Raw genomic sequence first — 16,980 nt, 5'->3', positions numbered from 1 at the left:
AACTTGCAACCACTAGAAACTTTAAGCCACTGACACACAGTCTGAACTCAATTTCGCCCGACAACAATCAGATAGAGCCTGTTGAGCAAACTTGCTCCTGTTGCGATGCCAGCTGCTCCTGCTGATCCTGATACGGTCTTCATGCTTGTTTCACATTTCCGCTTACGTGAAATTATTAATTACCGAAATTCCGAGAGACGACAACAATCTGGACGGGTTTGCCAGGTTGTGGGTGGGTGCTGGGGAATCTTGTCAGCAATTCAATTAGTGGTCGCCTGCATTTATCTTATTTAAATACTGCATACTTTCCAACTGGCGCATGCAGTGTGGGTGTCTGTGATTGCGACTGTGTGGGCTCGGAGGACTCGGAGGACTCGAAGGACTCGAAGACTAGAGGCGAACTCGTGACTTATGCAGTGACGCAACCAATTACGGCTTAGGGGCAACTGTAACTGCAACGTCTCGCCAGTATCTCCTCACACCATCTCGTCCTTTATTCCATCCTTCGATGTGGATTTGTGCATGTGTGTGTGCTGCGGTTGACTGTGTCTGCTCGGAGTCTGCCTTCCAAGCCGACATTCTCTCAAAAACTATGTCAAACGAGATTTCAAGCGACACTCAAATTTACGCTGCTGAGTTTGCGAGCAGGAGGATACGATTTTTTGGCTCTACTACCGCCGATAAGTCGTCGGCAATATTTCAACGGCGATTGTTTAAAAGTTTCTTAATTAAATATGAAAAGTTACCTGCCAGCCAATCAGCTCGCCGTGCCCAGAGATAATTGAAGTCGAGAACTGGCGCTGCCGCTGTTGTTGACATCGAGAGCGCAAAGTGTCAGCGGGGTAAAAATTTGATAGTAATAAATCAAGAAACAAGAAAATCCCTTGCTTGAAAACTGATTTAGAAATCGCACATTCAAAATTGTAAGTTTAAAAGTGATGAGGATAAAGAACAAGAAGAAACACCGCAGTCCAAAGCCACGACTACCAAATAGCCGTTATTTTCTTAACCAATTTTAAAAGAACATGCCTCTAACATAAGGCACCACATACAATTATGTCCGATGTCTCTGACTTTGTAAAACTCAATTTTTGATAACTTCTAAAATAATGGTTCGAATTTTATAATGCTGTAGGTGTTAAAAGATGTTGCCCTGTGTTCTGCAACGCACTTGTGAAATAAACATGGTTATGGCAAAGTAAGCTCAAATTCCATATTAAAACATATAAATATTTTTTTTAACTTTTTTAAATATATCCCCGAATATATTTTTTCCCCAAATTCGGATTTGCATTTCCGAATAAAATACCTCAACTCCTTTTCGTGCGTGGTCGAATGGTTACAATGGTTAATCCCTACTTGACATTTTTACAAATTATGGGTATGTAATAATGAAAGTATGTAAGTTTAAAAAAAGTTATCTGCATGAAAATTTTCAAAATATATTTTATTTATAAAAATTTTCATTCGCTACGCAGCAGTAAAACTTTTTTGCTTCTTGCCTTTACAGATGTTTTACCTTACAGCTAAAAAATGAAAAATTTGTATACCATTTTGGTTTAATTTGTACCATTATGTTTTGTCACAAAAGTTGATATTAAACACTTTTCAAAGATGCTATCGTTACGATTTTCTAAACTCGTTAAGAGGTGCGTTTGTTTATTGTTAAAAAATAATAGAAAAACTGGCTTTGTCTTCGGTTTGCCGTTGGTTGCTTTTCTACGTTTTCTTAAATTAGGTTACAAATTTTCTAGTAAAGAAAATTTTCAAGGCTTGCGTGAGATTTTTCTGCAATTAGGCTGACTAAAGTATTTACTGTCGAAACTTGTTCGCTGGGCATAAGTCACTTAAGTAAATTGGCCCGGTAGCTTCGTTTTCCAAAGGTTGTCTGGTTTTGTTTTCCCACCTCACGGATTCTCTTTTCGTTTCATGGAGTTACTTATCTGATTTGTTTGCGGTTTGAAAGACAGTTTAGCCTTCATATCGTGTTGTGCGTGAGCTGCCAAAGAATTGAAGACGTCGATGAACAGACTGAGATTGGGGTGGAAAGATTGTCAATGACTTTTTAGTTCTGTCTGGCAGCTACACTCATTTTAATTAGGTTAAATCATCACAGATCGCAGAGGGCATTTGCTTTTTGGAGCTGTCGGATTTAACACATATTTACTCTTACATTTTCAAAAACAGCAAGAAATAATTATATTTTCTTTTCACTTTAATACGCACAGCCTCGAGTGAGAAACTGGATATACAAACAACTCTCCTCGTGGCGCTCTTTACAAACCATCTGTATTTTTGGTAAGTCGCATTGAGATGTCACAATCGGCTAAGTGTCGTTAAGTCGATTATATTTAAACATGTAGAAGTCGTAAATCCGTGCATTTCAAAACCTTTTTGTGTACTCATGGACAAAGTGTAAAAAAAGTTTCATTTGACAAGCAGACCAAATTAATCAGTTCAATTTGACGCTTCATTGATTAAAAAACAATCCCCTGTGGCCTCGTTCTCCACCGCCGTCATATTCATACACTTAATTAAATTTGTGGCTGGCGAAAGTGAAATGTAACGACATTCGACGGCGAAACGCGAAATGTTTGTTATGAATGTAAACAACATTTTATATATTTTCAAATGGAAGTAGTCTCGCTTGGCTCCAACAGCGGCAGTCGGGGAGTCGGTCGGTGGTCACACATGGCGTATGAAATATGCGCCGCATTGGCCACAGGTAAAATTGTCACGTTTTTAATTAAACGAGCGCCCGAAGACCAACAACCTGCGAACAATCGCCCAATATTCAATGGATTTGTCCGTGACAAAAACACGGTTAAAAACTATAATTATAATTAAAAATAAAAGTTTTATTGGTTGCGTGCCCGAAATATGTAACTGAAGCATTTGATAATGACTTGACCACTTGTTGAAATTTCTTTAGTCAATCCAACAGTTTATTTATTTAAATGTATGCTATAACATTTTAGGACATTTACTATTGGTGGTAGTATTTAATTTAAGGAAATATTTTCATCCAACGTTATTAAATACAATGAATTACAATAATAATAATTGGAGCCGATGCAGCCAAATTGTCGTAGTTTCTTAAACGTAAGCATCTAATGACATCTCATTTGTTAGAATTCGTTAGTCTTTTGCCCCGAAGTATATTTTTCGGTGTGTTTTATTCAAATCGGTGTTTAATACAATAGATATGAATTTAGCACAGTATTAAACCACATCTATTGTATTAAACAGCTCGAAGTAAAAAATGTTTGTTTTGTCACTTACGGATAAAATAATAAAAAATAATAAATTAACAAAAACAAAGGAACTATGAAAAATATTACACCAAACATTAGCCTAGTCCATATTTGACCTATGCTTATTACACTCTTTTAGTGAAAGGTTTGCAATGCACTGAAGGACACGTTACCCTTTAAAGTATACAGATACTTAATAATTATCGCTAGACCAGTTGATATAACCTTGTCCGTCTCAGTCTCTTAGTTTTAAAGTTCTCTGGTTGAAAGTTCGACTGTATCTGCTATACGAACGATAGAAAAATTGATTGGCAAGTCGACATAGTTTCATTGTTTTTAAACATATACACATAAAATCATATTTGTGAAGTCGCTTTAAGGTATATTACATTTTTGTTAAAGCTTTATATAAACCTCGGATATGCATCGGATTGTATTCGTTGAGAAGTATGTATCCCTATTAAGTATATATATTCTTGATCAGGATCCATAGCTAACTTCATTAGGCCTTGAAGTTTGTCTACGTTTGTCCGTCCGTATGAACGTCGAGATCTCGGTAAATACACGAGCTAAGGCTTTGAGACTTGCGCTATACTAGTTTAAAAATGTTGCCACGCCCATTCTAACGCCCACTCTGAGACCACAAAAGCTCTGTAGAAACATGGTATAAATCAAAACCGCACTAAAAAAACTTATTACACCGCACCATTAAGAAAACTGTTATCGGGGGTTACGGTGCTGATTGCTCTTAGCTTGCGGTGTTGGCACTGCAGTTCGGGAGATGGCGCCACCTAAAATTTTCGAAGTGCGCCATTAGCTGGGAGCGGACTTATTTAGAGCTTGGTTAGCTAAGTAACGGGTATTTTCTAGTCGCATTCAACTAAAGCGTTGAAAGAGAATCATAATTTCAATTCCGGAGCAAATTGGCGATGTTATTTTGTAAGCTTATGACATGTTCGAAAGTAATGACATAATTGATACACAACAATTTCCAAACAAAAGCTTTTCAGTGATATTTTATATTGTACGATTGTCTAATGGCTTTCAAACATACTGTCATTTGACCTTATTCCCGAAATAGAACATTGAGCCTATAATAGAAGGCACACGCAAACCACATACCCAGCCACGCCCACTTTTTGACAAGTCATTTGGCAGCTCGTTGAAAAAAGGTCCAACTTAATTGTGTCACCCACCATCCCGTTTTAATTTGAGGGCCAAGACGAAGCTAAACGACGATACAACAATTAACGACCCACAAAATCATTTCCTTTGTGTTTGTCAAACGCTGCGACCGAAAGCGCCTAACAGCCAGCTGCGATAAGTTTTTTATTACACCTGAGTGCCGCATGTGCCCTGTATCTCCGTGTGTGCCGGGGCTCATTAAAAGCGAAAGAGCCGCTCATTACCTGGCCAAGAGCAGAAAAAGGAATAACCAACACGCCGGGCCACAGGATAATAAACGATTTTTGAGCCGGCGACTTTGCGCTCAAACACCCGCACATGTGTGTGGATATGTGTGTGGTCTAGGGTTTTAATTACCTGTGTGAAACCACAACCATCTCGTTGTCGTTCGACTCGTTGTTTTAGTGATTGTTTGTCATTAGTTAAAATGTTTTCATTTTGTTTCGGACTCGAGCTCGGTCTGGACGTGCGAGTAGTCTGGCGCAGTCACAAAAATATCAAATTCGCAAAATGTCAGCCCAGAAATTTGATAACAATTTGTTTGTTTATGGTTTCGAAATGATATTCATAAATTCAGAGCGAGTTGCATGAGTTAAAAGCCTCCGTTCTTTTTTTTGAGGAAGCAAAATTTTAAAAATGACATTTTGGATTTTCCCCAAATGTCTGAATTAGACATTTGTTTCATAAAAATTTAACTATCAGAAAATTCAGCAATTCAAAAACCTACACTAAGCCATGGCAACTCTTTTGTATACAGTATTGAAATTAAATCAAATTAGAGGGCAACCTTACTTTTGAAGGTTACAAATAACTTTAAACAGTAATTGGCAAAGAAAAATACATTTAAAAATTTTTTAAGGTCAAAGAATTTTTAATGTGATCAATTTGAGAACATTTTACCAAATACTACAAATGTTCATTGCATTTTCATAGATTTGATTCAGTAGTTAATTTATTCTTTAATTGTGTGTAAATATTTTGATTTTGAAGTTTAAAGTAATCTGGAAATATTCTTACTTCTTTTATTGATCAGAAAAATTGTTTCTTTAAAATTAGATTTCGACTTAAAGCTCAAAAAAAGGATTTTTTTTGATACGCTCATTTTGAGAACGCGAATACTGAAATTTAGAACGTAGGAATTAGTAACAAGAAAGGAAAGCTAACTTCGGGCGGAGCCGAAGTTGATATACCCTTGCAGAATACTCTGTAAATTATATTCTCCAAAATTATTCATATAATGCATTCTTAATACTCATAAAAAATCCCAACTTCCTAACTTTACAAACACGAAAGTTATGGCATTTCCGATCAATCAGTTATATGGCAGCTATAGAATATAGTCGGCCGATCCTTATGAAATTTGGTAGGTCGGACTGATTGGCCAAATATAAAACCCATAGAAAATCCCAACTTCCTAACTTTACAAACACGAAAGTTATGGCATTTCCGATCAATCAGTTATATGGCAGCTATAGAATATAGTCGGCCGATCCTTATGAAATTTGGTAGGTCGGACTGATTGGCCAAATATAAAACCCATAGAAAATCCCAACTTCCTAACTTTACAAACACGAAAGTTATGGCATTTCCGATCAATCAGTTATATGGCAGCTATAGGATATAGTCGGCCGATCCTTATGAAATTTGGTGAGTCGGATTGATTGGCCAAATATAAAACCCATAGAAAATCTCAACCTCCTAACTTTACAAACACAAAAGTTATAGCATTTCCGATCAATCAGTTATATGGCAGCTATAGGATATAGTCGGCCGATCCTTATGAAATTCGGCATGTCGGATTGATTAGCCAAATACAAAACCCATAGAAAATCCCAACTTCCTAACTTTACAAACACGAAAGTTATGGCATTTCCGATCAATCAGTTATATGGCAGCTATAGGATATAGTCGGCCGATCCCGGCCGTTCCGACTTATATACTGCGTGCAAAGGAAAGAAGGGTGTGTGCAAAGTTTCAATTCGATAGCTTTAAAACTGAGAGACTAGTTTGCGTAGAAACAGACAGACGGACAGACAGACGGACAGACGGACAGACGGACAGACGGACATGGCTATATCAACTCAGGAGGTGATCCTGATCAAGAATATATATACTTTATAGGGTCGGAGACGTCTCCTTCACTGCGTTGCACACTTTTGACCAAAATTATAATACCCTCTGCAAGGGTATAAAAATATCCTCAATATGAGCTTAAATGATGCTTAAATTGATCATAAGAATCTCAAAATGAGGAAATTGTTCTCAAATTGAGATATATGTACAATCAATGTAAGTGGTCCAGCGGTCTGTGAAGTCCGGACCTGTGAACCGGCTTCCAAGTTAATTCAAGTCGTTTTTTTTCGTGCTTTCGTTTGTTGCCAATATATTTGTATTATAAACAATTCAGATCTTTACGTTCACCATTTCTAAACATTATCTAAAATATTTTGATCCAACTTGAACTTGTATTACCCATGAAGAAATATGTTGCGTGGATAAGTAGTGAAGGCGTCAGTAAATATCAAAAATTCTTAAGTTCTACGTATAAAGTAAAGTTATTAGGGACTATTTTTATAAACGAACAATCCTTTTAGCACTATGTTGAATAAAAAATCAGGGGAATATGTGTATCTCAGCTGAAAAGAGTTTTAAAATTATATATAAATATTAATATTGAACTTATAAAAATGAAATACAATTTAATACGATTGTACTCAATTTCTCTAGTTTTCATTTTGAGTAGAAGGGATATTTATTCACGACAAATACGTTGAAATTGATCTTGAATTGAGAGCAGTTGGTTCTCATTCTGGTTTACTTGATTATTTCTCTCTGTGTAGACCCAATTTTAAGTCTAATGTTTTCTTATAATTAGTTCAGAAAATAATTTTCATAACATAGATTTTGTTTCCTACTTTAAAGGTTATCTGTAGATTACGTTCTAAGAAATTGAAATTAGAATTAAACTTTTAGGTTAGGTGTATAAAAATGTATACTTTCTTTATCAGAATTTAAAATAAATCACGCAGATTTATCATCATACATTCTCCAAATTATACAATTTTAGAAATATTTTGTAATTTTTATACGATTTTTTACCCTTACATGCTGATTTCAAAACGATTTAACTGATTTTAATGGGAGGGTATTATAATATCAGTGAAAATGCAGTGAAAGAGATATTTCCGACCCCATAAAATCGATATATACCTGATCAGCATCGCCAGGAGAAATGATATATCCAAGTCCGTCCCTCAGTATCAATTTTAAAAGCCCATGGGCATTGTTCTCCAATCCATAAAATAGCTAATTTAATAAAAAGAATAAAATTGAAACATTGAATATTTATTTTGTAACGAAATTTATATAATTAGTGATAAAATGGTGTTCATGTATTAGGAAAACACTTTAAAGAATCTGATGAATCGCATGTAGATCCCCAATCGTGGATGTTACCCAGTCTGTGTTCCCAGAGTTACCAGTTTCCTCTGCTCTAGCTTAAACCAGTCAGCCTAAGCAATCCGAGCTGGAACCCTCAGCTGGGCTGCTTTCAGATTTCATCTATAGACACTCAGTCAACACAACAAGGCAGTTCATCTCGACAACTCGAGAGAAATCCTTCCTGAATTCACTCACTCTCGTCGATCTTCGCAGACTGCCCGGAATGGCCTTCGTAGCGCGTCGGAGCAGCGATGGCACGGTGGTGGATCGCCAGCAGGTGTCTGGGCGGCACACCCTCCGCCCACTCTCCTCGTCCGACATCAGTGACGAGGACTCGGAGTCGGTGCTGGGCTACACGAACCGCACCTACGGAGCTCCCACCGTGAGGTTCGTGGGTCAGACAGACGGGGAAACCGATGGCCTTGGCGGGGAGACCGAGCGCGGGGACAAGGGAGAGGCGGGGGACCACTGTGAGGAGGCGGACACGGATGCGGGCATCACATTCAACGACTCTTTAGAGGATCGCGCCGACGACTCGGGCAGCGAATCGGACTCGATCCTGAGCTTCTGCAATCAACTGGACGAGGAGGAGGCCAACGACGCCTTGCACAGCGGCATGCTGAACTTCACAGACGAGGACTCGGAGGACCCGGGTGAAGTGGATGGAGAGGAGGAGGTGGAGCGCAAGAGCCAGATGGCCAGAGCGGACGACGCAACTGCCACGGACACGGAGACCGTGATGAACTTCGACCAGGACGTGCAGAGCCTCAGCTCCTTCGACAGCTGCACGCCCACGGTGACGCAGCGCGCCGAGGAGCTGGACAACTTGGACAGCCTCAGCGGCAGGACCTTCTTCAAGCAGGACTCTCTGGACAACATCAGCAGCAGGACCTTCTTCAAGCAGGACAAGGCGGATGGCCTCAGCGGCAGGACCTTCCTCAAGCAGGCGGCCTCCAAGGACCAGAGGCGGGGCTTCCCGTCGGACCTTGGCAGGGAATTGGACCATGGCCAGTTGTCCAGTCGCACCTACGACCTGGGCAGCCGAAGCAGCACCAGGGGCAGCACTCGGGGTAGCAACCGGGTCGGCAGCCGACTCCACGACGGCTCCTCGGTGTCCACCTGCAGCTGGACGGAGATGTACGGCGGAGCACTGCAGCCCGCGGACGGGCGCAGCAACGTGGTGCCCTCGCTGAGCCTGGCCAGCGTCACCTCGGACACGTCCACCTTCTACAAGAACCTGGAGGAGAGCAAGGAGCGGCAGGGGCAGGCGGCCTACGAGGACTGGAAGGCGCGCAAGGCGGCCCAGAAGCAGAAGAACCTGCTGGCCGCCAAGCAGGAGCGCGAGAAGCGGGAGGCGGAGGCGGCCCTGCGTCAACAGCTCTCGCAGGAGCGCTTCCAGGAGTGGTGTCGCCGCAAGGAGCAGCAGCAGCAGCTCCTCCGCAAGAAGCCCTCATCCTGCAGCCAGTCAAGCTCGGGCAATTCCTCGGCCTCCAGCTCGATTTCCGGTTCGGGATCGGGATCGGGATCCGCATCCGGTTCCAGCTCCTGCTCGAGCAGCGGTCCCATGAGGAAGGTGGCGCCCGAGCTGACCAAGACGCGGATCAAGGAGTGGGAGCGCAACAAGAAGGAGCAGCAGCAGGGCGAGCGGGAGCGCCTGCGCAGGCTGCAGGATAACAAGGCGAAGCTGGAGGAGGACCGCAAGCAGCGCTCGCAGGGCGCCTGGAAGAACTGGATGAAGCAGGTGGACAAGCGGGCCAAGCCGGTGCCCCTCAACCAGGGATTCGACACCCTGCGCGGCACCATTTCCAACATCTACGTCAACCCCGTGCAGTGGGTGTCCAACATCGATCCGCAGGAGTCTGGCCGCAGTCGTTAGACCAATGTTCAATGGGTCGGAAGGAAAGCGAATGAGTTGCTGGGCCAGCAAAAAATGTAAAATTAGTTAAGGACCTATATTTGTTTTTTGGATAGTGGCGGTCGATCCCATACTATTTTAGCTTCGCAAGTTGTCCAATAAACCACAGTTCAGATCAGCACTTTTAATTTGGCTGTATAGTTGTGTCATGTGTGCGGTTTTTCAGGTTTCCGAAGCGAAAGGAAGTGTGGAATTATAATATTTATTTTTTGTTCGAAAACAACAATTATTATATATATAATAATAAACGTTTCGTACTTAACTAAAGAATAATGGTAGAAGAAATCTTATGACCATAGCAAGTAAAAAGTTACAATAAATTAAACAATTATTTTCGGAAATTCAACTACAAAAATTATAAAGTCGAGTTTAGTTGTATTTAATTTGTACCGAGTTTAGGTATTTTTAATTAATTTAAGTTACATTTTTTTGTGAATAAAACTACCAAATTGAAAAACATACTTATTTAAGAAACTAGAAAGGTCGTATGTATAGAAGAATGTATATTTTATTATATTTCTTATCTGTCGATGCATTGTGCTGAAAAATACAGTTGCTGTCATTATCCGCAGTTATTGTCCGTTTCAAAACCTACTTTTTCAATTTCCGTAAAATATTAAATTAAAACGAAATACTATAAAATCACAATTACGAAAATTCAAAATCAATGAACTTGTCTTCTGTTAAAACAAGAATTTTATAAATTACAAATTAAAATAAATCTTGAGTTCTGGTCATTGAGTGCTCACTGGACAAGCAAATATAACATTCTTTTACCATCCCATAAAGGCTATTAAGATTGGGTTGTTAATTTAGATGGTAACGAAATTTGAATAAATTGGTAAATTTCAATAGCGGCACCCATAAGTTTCACTAAATACACTCGTAAAATTTCTGCAAGCTTACAAGCCATCTACCTTAACCATTTGCCGGTAAATCGATTTTAAAAGAAATTTATAATCCTTGGAAGAACGATGATTTTTAGGCTACAGCGGAGATAGCACAGTCGAAATATCCCTTTTTTCTCAGATTGTGGAGTTTAATAGCTTGAAAAAACAGGAAATAACTTAATAATCGGCACCATAGACTTTATATAGCTTGGCCTTTCCAAATCCAAAAAATGATTACAGCATGTATAAAAGCATTTAAATCTGTTGTAGGTCCCACAACTTTAATATTTTTGAAAGGAGTTATTGCAAAAGAACGCAATATCCTTAAAACTATTATTCCGACTCCACCTTTAAAATAATCTACAAAATAGTTTTTAAAAGACATGTAAACTCTAATTTTCAAAATCTTCAAAATTACTCGTGCACCGCCCAATATGCCAATATTTCTTTTTGATTCCCATGTCCCAAGTTAGTTCCCGTAACAAGTGTTATTGGTTTTAGAAACCCCATTTTGTGGATACAAGTTTTATTAAATGCATTGCTTCTCTTTCTTAATTATGTTTCAAGCACAAAGCTGTCTCATAATTTTGTATTTCTCGATCAGCGCGAGTAAAATCCCACATACCCGAAAATGGCAATTAAAATCTCTTAAGTGGCAAACCACGGACCACTCACATAAATGGATAGTGCCGCATGGCCCCACTAAACGAACCCAGTGCGAGAAGGTTAATAAAAGCCCGGCTCATGAAAGGACCTTAAAACGATAACCTTTGGCTGGGTCTGTTATGGCCATATCCTTCGCTCTCCCCTCGCCCAGAATCTGTGTAAGGACACTGCACTTCCTGGTTGCCTATTCCGTCCTTGTATTTCGTGAGCCATTCCTTGTTTGCTTCATCACCATCACCACCAATCCCCCATTATTGTGTGCGTTTGTGTCAATTTGTGTTTTTATTATTTATTTGCCAGTCCACGGGGAGTCGGCAGGTGGTGGAGCAGGCTTAATTAAGCTTTTTTCCACCCACCACGGCCGTCAGAGTTTTATTTATGCAATTAACCAAAGCCTCGTGTAATATAGTCCCGTTAGGTAAAAATCTTTGATTAATTGTAGTTTTGTTTACAGGATGGGAGCGAGTCAGACATGATTATGTGGGATATCTGACAGGGTCCAAGGGACCTTTTGGGCCCTTTGCGGGGTGTGTGGGAAAGGGTCTTTCGGGCGATTAGTCCTTTAGTTAGCTGGCAATTTGTTTACACGTTTTGTGAGCCCGCCTAATCGCTTTCGGGCCTCTCGTCATTAGCACTATCATTATATTGTGGGCCACTGATAATGGCTTCAACTAAAAATGCCTTGGGCTGGAATATGTTCCTCAAATGGGACTTATTTGGCTAATTGTATGGAAATTGATAAATAAATTGCTGTCTTCAATTGAAACAACTATTTCTATTAACTAAAATGGTTTACCCATTTGTTTTAGCCCGTGATTTCAAGGTTTTTCTGTTATAACCATGGCTAAATCAATTTGTTTATAGTTGCTTTAGGGGTAACATTAACGGATAACTTTTGGTTTTTTAATGGTCGTGTTGCTTATATGTTTGCAACTTTGTGCAGGTCTTAAATGGTTGCCCTTTTTCACAAAAGTTTTTGTTTTGGTTTTCTGTCTTTGCAAAGCCATAAACTTCAATGCGAAATCGTAAACTTAAGGACAATTGCTAAATTGAGTCCTTCTCATGTGAGGATGGCGTAATCACTGGTAGTATGATGACAAAATTTGTATGCCCGCAGAGACTTTTACGACAACCTATAAATTAGCAAACCATTTTTACCAAAAGCTTTCAGAAAACGATTATTTTTTATTTGCCTGCAAATATTTAAAATTATTTGCAAAGCATTTAAATAACAATTAAGGGCACTCTCGCAGTCGCAAACAAAATAAAACAATTATTGTGAAACAAAATCCAGAATGTGGATTAGCGCATTTTTCCGCGCTCGGAGCGTTTTAAATGCAAATTAAAGGCTACAGAAAAAACTAGGACGAAAGCGAAAGCTTGCCAATAATTATAATAAATAACCACAGAACATTTTTCGGAATGATTTTGCACCACAATTCAGGGAGAACAAAAGAAAATTAATAATAAATCTCAAAATGCTCATTAACTTAATTACTGTGTTTATTTTCATTGCCCTTCCTGTTCACCATTGAGTCCCCTTGTGCCTTAGTTCGCGTTTTTCCTCTTCCTTCGCTTTGTACCCCAAAATGCTTTCCTTTTGTGCGTCACGCAATTTTTAGGACCCCCTCAGTTGATAAACAACTCAGCGCTGAAAAAATAGCCGCAAAACATGAAGAAATTGCGCGTCTTTAACCTTAATGTGTATTTAAGTAATGTTAATTGTACCCAGATGCCATTTGCCGCCGACAGCTGGCGCCACTGAATTGAATTTCTTACGAGTTCTGCGACAACTGCTTGTAATTATGCTAATATATGAGATTGCTTCGGGTAGCGTATCTAAACCTATGTAATTGCTTACTGGTAATTGAATTTCGGAAAATTGAGGTGAGCGAGCCAAAAATTAAGTAAGGTGTTGCGAAACTGATAAGACGGAAAGAAAATAACAGAATAATTGTAAATTTAAATCTATCCGGTCGAAACATTGACAATAGACCTTCTTTCAGAACTGGTATTTAAGACAGAACGACCGGTATGTGACTATTAAACGTTTAAACTTAGCAAACTGGAGAATATGCGTTTGTCTGTAGCAGAAAAGACGTTTATTGTTTTGATTAGTAACCAAGTTAGGGTAACAACTGTAAAGCTTGCAAAATAATAATTAAAGGCATGGACAACCTTGACAACGATGAATGGAACAATCTATAACGTGTATTTAGCCGAAATGTACACAACACCCTACCCTTTACATTTTAAGTGGTTAATAATTATACCCGTTACTCGTAGAGTAAAAGGGTATATTGTATTCGTGCAAAAGTATGTAACAGCTAGAAGGAAGCGTTTCCGACCCTATAAAGTATATATATTCTTGATCAGGGTCACTAGCCGAGTCGATATAGCCATGTCCGTCTGTCCGTCTGTCCGTCTGTCCGTCTGTCTGTCTGTCCGTATGAACGCTGAGATCTCGGAAACTATAAAAGCTAGAAGATTGGCATTTTGCATGCAGATTCTAGGAGTTCCTACGCAGCGCAAGTTTGTTTCAAAAAGGTGTCACGCCCCCTTTAACGCCCACAATCGCTTATATACGATTTTAAAAATTTAAATATTTCGGAAAAGTAAAAATTTTTCAAATCGGACCATTCGTTAAAAAGTTATGCGGGATCAAAGTTTCTATCTCCATCTCCCTCGCACTCCCTTTACCTGAGTAACGGGTATCTGATAGTCGGGGCACCCGACTGTAGCGTTCTCTCTTGTTTTATTTTTATACCCTTGCAGAGGGTATTATAATTTCAGTCAAAAGTTTGCAACGCAGTGAAGGAGACATTTCCGACCCTATAAAGTATATATATTCTTGATCAGCATCACCAGGAGAGTCGATCTAGCCATGTCCGTCTGTCCGTCCGTCTGTCCGTCTGTCCGTCCGTTTCTACGCAAACTAGTCCCTCAGTTTTAAAGCTATCTGCTTGAAACTTTCCCAAAAGTTGTCTTTCTATTGCAGGTAGTATATAAGTCGGAACGAGCCGGATCGGGCCACTATATCATATAGCTGCCATATAACTGAACGATCGGAAATGCCATAACTTTGGTGTTTTTAAAGTTAGGAAGTTGGGATTTTCTACGGGTTTTATTTTTGGCTAATCAATCCGACCTACCAAATTTCATAAGGATCGGACGACTATATCCTATAGCCGCCATATAACTGATTGATCGGAAATGCAATAGCTTTGGTGTTTGTAAAGTTAGGAAGTTGGGATTTTCTATGGGTTTTATTTTTGGCCAATCAATCCGACCTACTAAATTTAATAAGGATCGGCCGACTATATCTTATAGCTGCCATATAACTGAACGATTGGAAATGACATAACTTTGGTGTTTTTAAAGTTAGGAAGTTGGGACTTTTTATGAGTATTAAGAATGCATCATATGAATAATTTAGGAGATTATAATTTAAAGAATATTCTGCAAGGGTATATCAACTTCGGCTCCGCCCGAAGTTAGCTTTCCTTTCTTGTTAATCATATTTCAGCAATCACGAAGGTCAAATAACAATTTCATGTAAAATTCGGATGTGTAGTTATTACCTGACCTATTTTTTTATGACTAAGAGAAAATGTTTGGTAAGGAAAAGCATTTAATTTCACTGTAATTGCTATATTTGTTTTAATTGAAGATATTGATTAAACTCGACGTCATACGTGGGTTATATTTTAATTTATTCTATAACACAACGTTCATTTACACTTAACTTTGTTTTATAAATCGTAATTGTAGCTTCAGTTTTTTAAAAGCTTTCGAATCCTAATTGACGCTTGTAAATTGTTACACGGGACCAACCTTCGCTCTAAATACTAAGGCAGAAACAAATTCCAAGCGGCAGTCGAGACTCCTTGTGTAGAACAACTTTTTTTATTGGTGAAAAATAAAGTTAAAATTTATTTAATACAACAATTATAATTTAGACTTTCAATACACACCACACGAGTTCAAATCCAAACTTAACATTTTTATACCCTTGGAGAGGGTATTATAATTCCGTCAAGAGTTTGCAACGCAGGGTTGAGCACATTTCCCATAGCGAGTTGATCTAGCCTCTGATCTGTTTCATCGCAAACTAGACCCTCAGTATTAAAGCTATTTGGATGAAACTTTGCAAAAGTCTCCATTCTGTAAACCGGAACGTGCCGGATCGGCTTACAATATCATACAGCTCCCATAGAGACAATCCAAGATAAAATGGAAATAAAAATATTACTTTGTTGTTTCCTAACAATTTTAGAAATACCGTTTTAGTTTTACAGTAACTGCCATTTAAAAATGTTGTGCTCCTTACTTAAAGAATTCCAAAAGGGGAAGGCGAACTCGGAGTACGAAGATTTACGTCGTAAAGTTTTCCAAGCTCTTCGTGAGGACATTTTCGGCAACATTATAATTATAATACTAAATTACTAATTTCTACACGAAATGGAACTGAAACATTTTTGATCTTTCAAAACGTACCGATAAAAGTTATATGAATTAGTCGTTCCTAAAACATTCCATTTTTTGAATAAATCGTCATTGCTTTAAGAAACGGTCTTCAATTAAGTATATGTAGCTGTACGATTTTTTTATTGCAAAGTAAAATAATATGGTTCTTAACCTATTCGAGTTTATTTAATACAAGAAATAATTGTTTATTTGTTTAATTAAAATAAATTGTTTTTATCGGCTATTCTATTCTAACTTATGTATATATTTTCTAAATTTAACAACCAGTAGCCTTTTAAACACTTCTCAACTCTTCATATTTTGAGCATTCCGTAAGCTTTAAACGGCTGTCATGCAAAAGAACTACGTTTAATCACATTTTTTAACAACCAACGTGCAACGCCATCAGGATGCAAACATATTGACATTATTAAAATCGAAAATATTTAGGTCATTTGGGCAATGGCTTTGGTGAACGTTACCCAATCTTCGGTGATGTAAATGCATATTTACAACTCTTTAACCTTGAGATTTATATGGATAATATGCAAAATGTCTGTCAGATATACCCATGGGTCATGGCACTCCGCCACTCGGGCAGGAAAAACCATGCGAGAGAAAAATCCATGAAAATGCACTAAAAAAGGAGCAAACAAGCAGCTCACGTAAGCCGAACTGTGCTGCGGTTGCACCTGTTTTGGCATGTCTGAAAATTCCTGGAAACAAATGTAATAAAAACTAGCCGTAATACACACGCACACACACCGACAGGGTCCCACACACACGCTCACACCGACTGGAAAGGGCTTTTATTAGCCTGAGGAGCCTTTTTGAAGAGTTTTCCGAGTTGTATTTTCTAATTTTGGCTTTGCTATGATGGTTTGGTTTTGCGTGTTGGCCAGCACTTAAAGATTTCTTAATGAGAGCGATTTTTTGTTTTATTTCAAATTTGTAGCCGCTTTTAATTTGGTTTTTTAGAGCCCAGTTAAATGTATATTTGAAATGTATGCCTTTCTAGGTCTTGTTGATAACTTAAATTACTTCAAAATCAAATAGTTCAGCATTTCAACAAGTTGAGCAATCCACATCACTTTAAAACAATCAAAGTTCAACTAGTCGATCTCAGCCTGACACAAACTGTTGATCGCGAAAATAAAAGGCA

At 38.8% G+C, this 16,980-nt stretch overlaps 1 protein-coding gene across 1 annotated transcript; it reads left to right on the top strand.

Annotated features, from left to right (window-relative positions):
* Positions 1-2,144: 2,144 nt before the first annotated feature.
* Positions 2,145-9,923, top strand: LOC108044939. The gene is made up of 2 exons (XM_017124104.2): positions 2,145-2,298; positions 8,094-9,923. The coding sequence occupies exon 2, from the start codon at positions 8,104-8,106 to the stop codon at positions 9,754-9,756; it is 1,653 nt and encodes a 550-aa protein (XP_016979593.2). The 5' UTR covers positions 2,145-2,298; positions 8,094-8,103; the 3' UTR covers positions 9,757-9,923.
* Positions 9,924-16,980: the final 7,057 nt, after the last annotated feature.

Source organism: Drosophila rhopaloa, unplaced genomic scaffold, assembly GCF_018152115.1.
Source record: "Drosophila rhopaloa isolate 14029-0021.01 unplaced genomic scaffold, ASM1815211v1 contig_2, whole genome shotgun sequence".
In the NCBI taxonomy this organism is placed as follows: domain Eukaryota; kingdom Metazoa; phylum Arthropoda; class Insecta; order Diptera; family Drosophilidae; genus Drosophila; species Drosophila rhopaloa.
The sequence above is the reverse complement of the archived record's forward strand: the minus strand, read 5'-3'. Positions and strand labels throughout refer to the sequence as shown.